At 39.5% G+C, this 13,055-nt stretch overlaps 1 protein-coding gene and 1 non-coding gene across 2 annotated transcripts; one reads left to right on the top strand and one right to left on the bottom strand.

Annotated features, from left to right (window-relative positions):
• Positions 1 to 5,882: 5,882 nt before the first annotated feature.
• trnay-gua (transfer RNA tyrosine (anticodon GUA)) lies at positions 5,883 to 5,968 on the bottom strand. The gene is given in 2 exon segments: positions 5,883 to 5,918; positions 5,932 to 5,968. It is a non-coding gene; the product is annotated as a tRNA-Tyr (tRNA).
• Positions 5,969 to 7,413: 1,445 nt separating this feature from the next.
• trim55b (tripartite motif containing 55b) lies at positions 7,414 to 11,472 on the top strand. Its single transcript, XM_054622779.1, has 8 exons — positions 7,414 to 7,542; positions 8,164 to 8,333; positions 9,064 to 9,241; positions 9,592 to 9,687; positions 10,358 to 10,591; positions 10,703 to 10,725; positions 11,082 to 11,206; positions 11,300 to 11,472. Exons 1-8 carry the CDS (start codon positions 7,414 to 7,416, stop codon positions 11,470 to 11,472), a joined length of 1,128 nt encoding a protein of 375 aa, XP_054478754.1.
• The last annotated feature ends 1,583 nt before the right edge of the window (positions 11,473 to 13,055 follow it).

Raw genomic sequence — 13,055 nt, 5'->3', positions numbered from 1 at the left:
TGACCTCAATTGTATTTATAGTGAGCTTTAGTAACAGTTAACAGTGACAGTTACGCAGTTACATATGTTCACCTACAAGGCATGTCATAATCTGACTAAAACCATATAAACATGTTTTTCCCACACAAAACCTGCCAAAGTGGTGAAAATCATTTTCAGAGAATTTGTTTAGAGTATATGTATATATAAAGAGTATTTATATATATATATGTATATGTATATATATGTATATGTATATATATATATATATGTACAATATAAAACATTGTATAAGTATAAGTATGTGAAAAAGCTTCCCATAACTTCTTCTAATTAATTACGTTCCGCTCTGGATGGTGTAACACCTTGTGGCTGAGAACACACCAAAATCATTTAATATGATCTCAACTGCTACTTTCCTGAAGTGATAGTGTAAATGACTCACAAGTCACATCTTTATTTTTATATTTATTTGCAGCAAACAGAGCAGAGAAGGTCAACAACACATGGGCAGTTCTATTTTTTTTGAATTCAGTTTACAAACCTGTTGTTGCCAGACAACTCTGAAACTGTTTGATGTGGCAAATGACTATGTCAATGATACATCACGTGTGTGTGCACAGGGCCGCACATATTTAACATTCACTCCTCTAAGTGTATTTGGGAAAAGGATTTGCTGTTAATTAATTTCATTTACAGACCGTTTCTTCTGGCACATTCACACATACACCTTTGTAGCATACCAGGTGTGTTTAACCACTGAAGCGACTGAAAGCTCAGGAGCTTTAGTAAGTCAGGTGAACTGCATACCTGCTGATTCCCCTCGAGGTCACAGGTATATGAGGCCGCCAAAGCTCCACTCCCCCTGACAATTTTTGCTGAGAGCTCTCTGGAGACAAATTTCAATCCGCCAGGCTGTCCCTAATTGATTACCAGCTAACCTCTGACAACACTGTGGGTGTCACATGAGGCATTATCTATTGCTTAATTGCCCATACAGCAGTTTTAAGCCTATAGTGATCTTTGACATATGCATATGTGCATCTGTAAACGAGCACAACAACACAAACGTGTGCACATGCGCACACAGACATTATCTAGTGTTGATGTTTTAAAATGTCATTTTTTATGTAAATGCACATCTTCTTCTAATGACTAATATTTTCCAAAACCAATTCACTATATATATATGTGCACCTGTTATCTCACTCATATGGATTGCTATAACCATCAGATACAATACTAAGAAACAAACAGCATTTTTAGACTATAAATGAGATGCCCTTACAAACACCTAGAAATGTTTTGTGTGTATTTAGAGCCACCTTGTGGTGAAAAAGAGCACATACAAGGACAGTGTGCATGTAGGATCAAAAATGAATTAAAGAAACATTGAGGTTAGTTAGGGTATATCTCAACTATAGTTAAAAGAAGTAGGATTCTTGGTTGGTTATCAGAGGGTATTAATTGTGTAGTCAAACAGATATTAGGTTTATATTTTCCGATAGAGTGACAACTGACCTCTATATTAACTGCCAAATTAAAACAAAATGTTGCAAACCTGGCACCTTGTGCTAACACTTACAGTTTACATTTCCAGACTTGAATATGTGCATTAAAGGGATGTAGTGCTAGTGTAAAATGTCAAGAAGTGCTAAACCTAATGCTTGGGGCCCAGATAACGTCAATGTGTAGGAGCTCATTTGTTATTTATGTTTTACTGTTCCATCTACACACAAACTGAGAGGACAATGAAACATAACAACTCAATGCAAAAGCCTAACCACAAGATCAATGTACACCCTAATGAGACGTGAGCCAAATAAACAAGTGAAATGTTAGTATTTTGTTCTCCTAGACTTTGAAATCTGGGATGTGCTACCTTTTAAATGATTTGGGGTTTAGTCCTCCACCGTGGATCCCATTATTGAAGCGTAACTTCCTTTTCCAGGTGATGACTGCAGCAATGTCAATATGCAGTAATGGATCTACTGGACACAGCTTGTCCTCTTCCTACCACTAGATAGCACTCTTTTACTGTATTCAGGGCCAGTGGGCTTTACTATCACAGCTCCTCAGTACAAACCACTGTATAATGCTCCTTTTATCAGCATTAATATTCAGAATGTTTATTGATTGGCATTGTTTATTTAAAAAAAAATAATGGCTAGGAAAATAAAATGAAATAGTGATAGCAGCAACAACAACATTATCTAAACTCTCAAATATTGATGTACTGTGATGTTGAAGCTCACTAGTTGGGTGTCCGGTAGGAGACCATCTCTCTCTCACTGATCTTGCACTGGTGCTGTCTAATTAAATGGCCAAACACACATTTTTAAAAGTTGGCACTACAGTTTAGGGGTCTTTGATGCAATGTATTGATATTTCTATGATACGAATGCCTTCAACTTGTTGTTGAGACATCCACATTTAAATGGTAAGTAATCCTAGAAAGTGGATTATTTTTGACAGGTTATTTATCACAAACCCAATTTACAGAATGAAAAACAAAAACTGAGAGAATTTCTTGCATGATTCACACTTTGTAAAAAAATGAAAATTGATAATAACTTTGCACTACACCTTTTTTAAGTCTCTCTATCTTCTGCTCTTAGGGTCACAAGCTAAAAAAGAGTAGTGATTAAATTGCACATGTAACAATGTCTCAGAAATAAAAGTTCACAGATTCATAATAGTGCCAGCATTCTGCATGTTTACTGTTCCCTCGGTGTAACCTGCTTAATGCAGACAGGCTCTTGGTGTGTAAACACCCAGCTGCTGGTTCACTTCCTTTTGAATTTTAAGAAGAGGCGATGTGGACTGCACTTCTTATGGAGCAGAGGGTTTGAGGTTAAAGCCAGGCTGAGAGCAGCACTTGAATGCTGAGTGCATATTAGACAATGAGCTGCAGTGGGGACTGTTGAAACACACTGACGTTGCTTTTACGTCATTGTATGGGAGAGGACGTGACATAAAACTCCATGTGGAAGTTTGATTTCCTATTTCATATTGTCAAGTTACTACATGACAAAAAATGTCAGGGCATTTACAAAACTGAAGGTTCACATTTAATTTATCATGTGTATCCACTATCTGTAACCATACTTATACTTGCACTGGTTATCCATACTTAACCGCCTCATGCCCACTGTGATTATAACTACTAGTTACTCTAGTTACTAGTACTCTTAAACTGTAAGACTTGTGAGAAGTTACAGGTTGAGGTGAGTGCTACCAGTAGGAACTAAAGATAGATGTAACCATTATGTTTTTAAAAGTAAGACATGTCTATATTTTCATTTAAATGTGTTTTATTATTAAGTAAAGCATGGTTCGATTTTCAGTACATTGTCATTGACCTGGTTTCTATTTAGCAGAACTGAGGAAAGATTTGTTGCATACCTCAGGAGAAGATTTCTACGCTGTTCTAGATCTGCAGAAGTCCTGTGCATAAGATGCCATTGGGAAGTCCTACAGGTAAATATGGAAACGGATAAGCTCACCGTCTGCAAATTCAAAAAGGAAAATAGACATGAACATCTCTACTTGTGAACTACCATTTCTTTTTATAATTACAATCATTTTCTTTTACAATCCCAAGAAATTCAACAATGAATAACTGATCATTTACAATGACTAGTAGTTTTGTACAGGTCATTGCTAGTCATTTTCAAAAGGATTAAATTGAAAGCAAGGTGACAATATTTCTAGTTATTTATAATATGTTGATACTTTTTTCACCCTAAGTCATGTTTTGAGGTTCCAAATTTGATTTCACTTGGGTGATCTAAGGATAAATGTGAAAAAGCAAAAATAGACCACATTATCTGAGAATGCTTACAAAGACCTTTTGGATAACAGGCAACGACTGCTTACCATCTGTATGAATACGATATGACTTGCACCTAACTGAAATATTCAACAGAACAGATGGCACCCTTTGCTCTGTCCCCTATTCTGGTCCCATATACACTTTTATCTTGCTTATGAGCTTGTAGACCTTTATGTGTGTGGTTGTGTGTGAGTGTGTGTTTGTATTTTGTGACCTTGGCAGTACCTGTAGGCCCTTTTACTATATAATCAAAACACCATGTACCACCACTGGGCAAAATAGAGAATCAGCAGGGTCACACTGAACTCTTTAAACTGGCAGATTCTGTCTGGCTTTTGCATTTCACTGAAGCAATCTACATACTGCTCGTAATTTGTCAATCTTCAATCTTTATTGCACTTTTACCAAAAGACGATGAGTCAGACAGTAATGGCTTAAAAATTATGAATTCACTTCAATCACAAAGACATAACCCAGAAGAACATCTTCTTAATTGAGCCATCTAAATGGTGAGCATTTGAGCAATCCTTGCCCGTTGTTCATGAATATATAATCATAATAGTTCAGACTTTTTAAAAGACTACTAATTAAAACTAAATGTAAAACAAAGACTTGTAGTAGATGATAAGAATATATATATATTTCAATCTATATATATTTATTTATATTTATATAAACAGAAAGAAGGAATCAGGTGAAACAAACATGCCTATACTTATCATATATGATGGCAAAAGGAAGTGTGATATTTGACATTTTCACAGATTTACAAATCACGATTCACAGACACTTTTCAGTTGAGTGTTGGATATAAAGGTGATCATTTTTGGTTTCCAAACCTGTTGTTTGTTGTTCTTGGGTTTACACCAACTGAAACAAAGAGAGAGACATTAGAGGGGGGGCCTTGAGAATGACATCCATTCATTTTCAGTGATAGCATATGTCTAAAATGTTTTTATGACTCACTGACTCTGACGGGCTCGTGTGAAAAGTATTGTGAGCATAGCCATGTGGCCGTATTATAAAAGGAATAGAGGTGCAAAGAAGACTGATGTCATATTGGATGAGTCAGAGAAAAAAAAAGTTAGATGAAAAATACCTTAAGTTTTGCTTAAATGGGTGATAAACTGCCAGAACTTTGAAGATCCTAACTGTGTGAGCTGACACAGACTTCCATAATATCTTAAAATGTAACATAATCACCTTAGAAAAACACATCCTTGAGCGAGACACTGAACCCAAAAGTGCTTCTAATATGTGTGGAGAAAATATCTAAGTTGTTTCAGACAAAACTATTCTTGAATCAATACGAACCATAACACCAAACACCTTGATTATTTCTGCTCTTTCTCTCCATAATCAAGCTTTAAAATATCATCCTAAAAACAAAGCTGGAATCCCTAAAAAATTTCAAGGAACTTAAATATTAATTTTTATCAGATGCAACAATGAGGAGACATTTTTGACCAAAACAGCCCGAACAGTATTAAAGTGATGCAACAGTATGGGGCCGAAAAATGAATGGGCAAACAATACATTTTCAGGGGAGATTCCTCTGAAAACATAAAGTTTTGAGTCAATAAAGATAACTACAATAACAGTAAAAGCAGAAATAATTTCTTTAACCTGTAAAGACCAGCAATCAAGCCTTAAAATGTACATAAATAAATAAAAACACTTAAATACAAGCCTGCAATTAGGCACTCCATTACTGCAGTACAGACGTTTTAGATTCCTTTTTAAATGACTATACTGATGAGAACCATTTGGTCAGCGTATAGCATTTGACAAGTATGTAGAAAATATAACGTTGTACTTGTAAATATATTATAAACAAAGACACTTAAGTGTGTGCCATGCGCTCTTCCAAAGCCTGATCAATATAAGGATAGAATAAAAATAATAAACACAGTAGAAGATGAACTCAATTTTGTAGAAATAAATATAGTGATTGGCTGTGATTAAAAAAAGAAAGGAGGAAATGCTGAGCTGTTATTCACTGTCAGCATAAGTTCCTTTAGCCCTAGGCCTAATGACCACTAGGTGGCAGTTTAGAGAAAAACGAATCTCCTTCGAGCCGGATTTGAACCAGCGACCTAAGGATCTCTATGCAGCCACTACAGTCCTCCGCTCTACCAACTGAGCTATCGAAGGGATATGCTTCGTCCCATTCCCCTCCCCAGTTATTATTCATGGCGTTAAAATGGACTATAGAGTTTGCTGTCAATTTGCTACAGACACCAAGTTAGCCAGCTAACGTTTGCTTGATTAAATGAATGCTAGGTCAGTTGACAAGATGTGGATGTAGCGTGACAGTCAACTTGAAATTGTTTGTCAGCAGACCTGTCCATATATGGGGAATTAGCTCAAATGGTAGAGCGCTCGCTTAGCATGCGAGAAGTAGCGGGATCGATGCCCGCATTCTCCAAAAGGTTCTTTTCTGCTGTTACACAATGAAAATAAACAGGGCGTGTGGGGCTCAAAGATCGGCTCCCTTCCTCTTTCCAAAAGGAAGAACGTGATTGGCTCATTTTGGGCTTACTTTCCAAAAGGAAGAACGTGATTGGCTCATTTTGGGCTTACTTTGGGCTTACTTTCCAAAAGGAAGAACGTGATTGGCTCATTTTGGGCTTACTTTGGGCTGACTTTGGCGGAACAGGCAGAACATAGTCTCTATGTAGCCACTATGCGAGAAGTCGCGGGATCGATGCCCGCATTCTCCAAAGGTCCTTTTCTGCCTTCCAACGTTACACAATGAAAATAAACACTCAAACATTGTTTGACGAGGTTGGTTTTGGATGGATTGTCTTTACTATTAACTTTAATGATGGAGTGACGAATAAAATAAATGAAAAACTTGGCAACGTAAACTTTTTTTTTACAGAAGACACACTTCTTTAATGCTGGGAAAAATATAGTTATATTGCTGCTGTGTGTATTTAACTTTAGGTGACATGTTTTAAGTTAGGTCACCTTCCTTTTGATGGACATGGGCATCCTCGCTTTGGTTCTCAAAGTTGCACTTAGCTAACGTTACGTCGCAGTTTTATGTAATTTTTAGTATATAAAGTTACTTATATAGCCCATATATAACTATATCTGTCCTTCTAACGTCACTGTTTAACATAATAGTGTGTTATGAGAACCTAAGCATGGATAAATCATTACAATCATCTATTAGATGGCTCAGGGTCATAATCATGGTCGCCTTGACAGCTTTTTTGTAACGGCTGTTTAATAACTAGATGTGATGTAAAGCCTCCACCTCCTTTAAACCCCCCTAACAGAACATCGCAGTGAACAGGACGCATGTTAGTGGGTGTGGTAGGCAGCTGTTCAGTACTGCCCCTGCTCAGTTTCAAATATGGGCAAGGTAAAAATGGCAACCTTTGACGTGACAGCATTAGCTGCTAAAAACAGAACTGACACCAGCTAGATAGGAGCCCATACCCCTGCTAGGACAAGAGCAGCAGGCCTACTCTCCAGCCTGACTCGGGCCTACAAAGACAGCTTAAATAAACGGATCTTTGTTCTAACATTACCAACTTGTGTGGCTTTATCTAACACAGCGCTGGTGTTGCTTTGTGTGGTGCTAAAAGATGAATACCATGGATAACCTGGAGAAACAGCTGATTTGTCCCATATGCCTGGAGATGTTTACAAAGCCTGTGGTTATCCTACCCTGCCAGCACAATCTCTGCAGAAAATGTGCCAACGATGTTTTCACGGTAAGAAACTGAAGAAAATGCCACTGATCAGTTTAGTAGATAGTTTTAACATCATGGGGAAAGTATTACTTAACTTGAGGGACACAGCTTTTGGTTTATATAAGCATATCCAACAGCCTCATTGTCATTTGAACCATAGTAATCTGGATTAACTTCCACTTCATTCAAGGACAAACCAGTAACTGTTTGGGCAACAAGGATAAATGTTTATAATATCCTCATTTAGATAGAGTGTTTCAGGCAGAAGAAAAATGCATTTTTTGTGTCACAACTGATCATTAGTAAGGCTAGTAAGGCTGTGTTTGCAAACAATATTGATTTAATAAATCATTACCAGCATCAGAAAACATTCAAAGCTTAGGAAATTTGATATTTAGTTGTTGTCAAGGGTTAATCCCTTCATTAAAACACTTGTGAACCGGTTTGGGAGTGATACAGGGCAGTTCAAGCTTTTTACTCTTGGTTTTGGGGTTCCACTTTTGTATATCTAGTTAATTGGATTCACATTTCATAACTAATGAGTGGAATAATTGAACACATTGTTGCAAATGAGATTGATTTATCAGTTAAAACTGTATCCCGTTATACTTAATATGAGGTTTGAATTTTGATTGTTTACAGGCCTCAAACCCGTACCTCCCAACGAGAGGGGGCTCAGTGACGTCCGGTGGCCGCTTCCGATGCCCGTCCTGCAGACACGAGGTGGTTCTGGACAGGCACGGTGTTTATGGGCTGCAGAGGAACCTGCTGGTTGAAAACATCATTGACATGTTCAAACAGGAGTCCAGCAGGTGAAACAGATCAGATACACAGATGTGCACTGTTCAGTTTCTCTAGAATGAAGGCAAAATCTAAGTCAATAGTGATAACTTTACTACAGCTTCACCTTCATAGTTTAGATAAAACCTTTGTTTATCCGGCAAAGAGCAATGAATAGATGATAGTAAAAGAAAACAAGGATTAACTGGTAGTGTGATGGCATGAAGTGTAGATGTTGCTGGTGTGGCTGGTGGCTGCTGAGTCAGAGAGCTGGAGTGGATGACAGGATTCTGGTTTTAGTCATCGTTTAGTGATCTACACAGATGGTTACCCTGATCTAGTAGTTCGCTGTATAGCCGACAGGCTTGTCTGACATAAGCTCAACAACACTCAACAACCTCATACTGGATCAAGATTTCGTGGCATCATTGTAAGTTAAATGTCTAACGAATAATTAATTGATATTTTGAATAGTTTGTATCGGATAAATTGTGAGTTGGAGTAGACAGAAAAGTTAGACATACATCAAACATAACGCTTTACAATGCACCCACACCTGTGTACTACACAGTGTAATCGTGATGTATTGATTACAGTGCTGACAGTCAATGTGCATGGCAAGGTGAGACTGATGGATCGTCAATAATCTACAGAGATGTGTACCTGTGACATTATCAAACCGACATTACATGTCACATCAATATGCACTGAAATGTACGGCCTGACGTGAAGGTAACACTGTTTGCCTTTAAACCTCAACAGCAGCAAGCCAGCGCCAGAGAGAAAGGAAGAGACACCCATGTGTGATGTGCACGAAGAAGAAAAGATCAACATTTACTGTGTGACCCATGGTGTACCCACATGCTCCATGTGTAAGGTATTTGGAGCTCACAAAGACTGCGAGGTGGCGCCGATCACCAGCATCTACCAGACGAAAAAGGTGACTCATGAGAGTATCAGAAATATCCATACACAGTACATTACATTACATTACATTACATTACAGTCATTTAGCAGACGCTTTTATCCAAAGCGACTTACAGGAAGTGTATTCAACATAGGTATTCAAGAGAACTACTAGTCACCAGAAGTCATAAGTGCATCTCCTTTCTTAAACAAGCATCTTAAAGCATAAACCAGAGCAAAAGTATAGTGCAGAGGCAAATTACTACAAATTATTACATGTGTTTGTGTTAAAAAAAAAAAGTCACATGTGATGTAAGTTTGTCCCAGATTTGAATCACACTTGATCTCAGGTATTAACTCTGCCACGTCCTTGCCCCCCCCCAGACGGAGCTGAGTGACGGGATCGCCATGATGGTTGGTAACAACGACAGGATGCAAGGCATCATCAGTCAGCTAGAGGAGGCCTGTCGCGCCATAGAGGTCGGTGTCCAAGAGGCCGCTCACTCACGCAGCAAGCCTCTCTCCGTGCACACACTAATGCACATGCACTCACCTGCACAGACGCACAAACAGGCGTGATGTGTCCTTGTCACCGGCACTCTGTCTGCTTTTATCTGTCTGTGAGATGTAGGTGGAGAGAGGAAAATTAATGTTTTGGATGCCTTGGTCTGTCTTACTCTCTCTCTCTTTCTCACATTTTTTTTTGACATGCACTTAGCAGTGCACTTCACTCTGTCTGTGGCCCGTTCACATTAAAAATGAGCAGTGTAAATTGATGGGGGCGGGGGGGGGACAGACAGCTTTCGGATGGTTCACGTGCCGCAGCTGGATGTACAAGGGATGTCACCCATCACCACGTGTCACCCTCAGTGGCGTCTCACAGGACGAATAAGCAGAATGAGCTTCAATGTCCTTCCTGCACGTTACTGATGGACAAAAGACAGGCGAACCAGAATATTCGTATTTTACAGTATCTTCATGACAGTACACAAAAAGCAACAACTAATAATGACTTAGTAAAGCCTATGATATTAGTCTTAACTCTGTTGTAGCATAGAGTAGCATTTAAATACATTTCTCACCCATAAGACTGCAATGGATGATTAATTCGAATGGGTCTTCCTCTGTCTCGTACTCACGGATGTTTTAGGAGAATGGTCGGAGGCAGAAGACGCTGGTGTGCGAGAGGTTCGACCAGCTCTACTCCATCCTGGAGGGGAAGAAGACGGAGATGAGTCAGAAGGTGACGGTCGAACAGGAAGAGAAGTTGAATTATATCCGAGGCCTGACCAGGAAGTATGGAGACCATCTGGAGGAGAGCTGTAAGATGGTGGAGCTGGGTATCCAGACTATGGAGGAGCCAGAAATGGCTTTATTTCTACAGGTCAGAGGGAATACCAAACTGGATTCAAACTTTGTGTATAAACTCCAAAGAAAATGGTTACATTTAGCAATATTTATCATATTAGTTTTTTCTTTCTCCTGTGTCTTTCAGAACACAAAGCCTCTCCTCAAAAAGTGAGTCTTTATGCATCACACAAAACACCGACAATAGGGGAAATATAGTATAGAATGTGACAGCATATTGACATTTTAAAATAATAATCCTGCTCTTTAATTGTACATCTGCATTTAACCCCCCCCCCGGCCTAATGCAGCGCGGTCACACCTGCTCTCGAGGAGCTGTCGACAGAAATTGTGTGAAATGTTGCAAATCGTCATCTTTAGCTGGGGCGTCCCAGAATAACTTGCGGAATGTGCTAAACATCACAGACTGATTATATATATATATAACAAGTGTTACATTGACTGTCTGGGGGGTGACTTTCTGTTTTTTAACCATAAATAATGCAAATTGCACTTTTTGCTCTCAGGCTTGCAGACGCATCCAGTACAGCACACCTGGACAAAGTTGAGCGTGGCTATGAGAATATGGATCATTACAGCGCCGACTTCAAGAGAGAGGGGAAGGCCCTGCGCAGCCTCGACTTCCTGCTAGGTGAGACTTGGTGTTGGCAGCAATTTACTGTTTACAGCTCCGACTTGTAGTAACCTGACTTTTTTCCAATTGGTTTTGCTATTCTTTCTACAGATGATGAAGACGAGGATGAAGAGGATGAGGATGGAGAAGCAGGTACAGAAGAAGGCGAGGTGGCCCAGACTGTTTCAGGAGGCAGCGCTGTGACAGCCGCCTCCGTCCAACCTTCTGCCCCGCAGCAGAGTAACTTCTCCCCAAGCGCAGCCAAGAGCGCTGCCTCATCCTAGCTGTCAGCCGCAGGCCCAGACAAAACCCTAATCCAGGAGCAGGATACGTTTCTTGCTCGTAGATGTTGATTTCAGGTCAGTTGTGATGCTTTTTCTCCCGGATTGGGGGAACAACGAGACAGATTTAGATCTGTGCCGAAGGGAAACTCTGAGTTGCTGAGGTAGATCTAAAGGAAGACACAGAAGTTTCAATTCCCTTCTCTCTCTTGTATTGGGATTATGTTAGCGTGCATCACTGCATACTGACTGATTTTTTAGTCTGGTTAAAACACACATTTTGGTATCTTCTTGGTTTCTTTTGACATACTGAATGACAATCAGGTTATGGGTGGTTATTTCCAGAATTCATAAATGTTTTATGTCGCTGACCTTTTAGGACTCACCGCTTAAACTACATCATTAGCGAGCATGACAAGACGGCCTCGGGTTTCCCTCCCTGTCGTGCTTTTTTTTTTATGACTGATATAGCTTTATTAGTAGGGGAGCAGAGTAAAAAATCTCTGACTGTGACATTTCAGTATTTCATACACTTAACAGCCTGTATTATGTGTCGTATGCTTTATTGTGAAACACAGGTATACTTTCCTATATGAACAAAACATCACATTTTGACATGTAACAGTGTATTATATATTACAACTTTCATTAAAATTGAATTGTACAACCTAAATGATAGTGTTTTTAAATTTTGAATTAACAAAAAATAAACTGTTGCAACCATGCATCGCCGTACTTCAGGCCTCCCCCTGGACTGAATTACCGACGACGTTTTTTTTATGTAACACACCCCTGTGTGTCTGTGTTTGCGCATGTGCAAAGAAAAACACACATTTCTCTCTTTCCCCAGTCCTTTATCTATTCTTCACTTTCCTTTTCAAATATTTCTGGCAAAGGAAATCCATCTGGAAAAGGCTGTTCTTCTCTACCGTACGGTTGTGATACCATTCCTGCCTACGACCTACTGTACATATCAGACTGCAAACCTCAAACCTTCAGTTATCTATTTGCCGCCCTGTAATAGTCTCACCTTGCTGTGACTCCACTATTGATGTAGTCCACCACCGGGTCCCATCTAGTTATTGTACACTGTCTCTCAGTGAGTTGGATCCTTTACAAATGGGCTCAATGCAGCACTAAGCCCCAAGTAGCTAAGCGGGTCAAACTGAATGGGATGACTCACACCCACAGCTCTTGTTTAGTTACACTATGGGTCAAGGGTCAGCACAGCGCGCACACACACGCACACACACACACACACACACACACACACACACACACACACACACACACACACACAAAGTCTTTCACACACATTAGCTGTCAGTGGTGCATCTTTCAGCTGTCCGTGGTTGGCTTTTGCTGCTTTAATGAGAATTACTTATTGAGGATTAAGGGGTTTAGGAGAAAGAATGCTATATGGGTGTTTTTCACCTGCATGACTGCAGGCGCTCTTACAGCACCATGAGAAACATCTTTGGTACATTTTTGATTTTGCAGCTCTTTTCATGTGTGTCAGAGAGGAGGCACGGTGCTAACCCACGACTTGGCTCCAGAGCAATGCCATGGTTACACCATATAGGGTT

This window comes from Anoplopoma fimbria, chromosome 21 (genome assembly GCF_027596085.1).
Source record: "Anoplopoma fimbria isolate UVic2021 breed Golden Eagle Sablefish chromosome 21, Afim_UVic_2022, whole genome shotgun sequence".
NCBI classification, from domain to species: domain Eukaryota; kingdom Metazoa; phylum Chordata; class Actinopteri; order Perciformes; family Anoplopomatidae; genus Anoplopoma; species Anoplopoma fimbria.
Note: the sequence above shows the minus strand (reverse complement) of the source record. Positions and strands in the feature narration are given on the sequence as shown.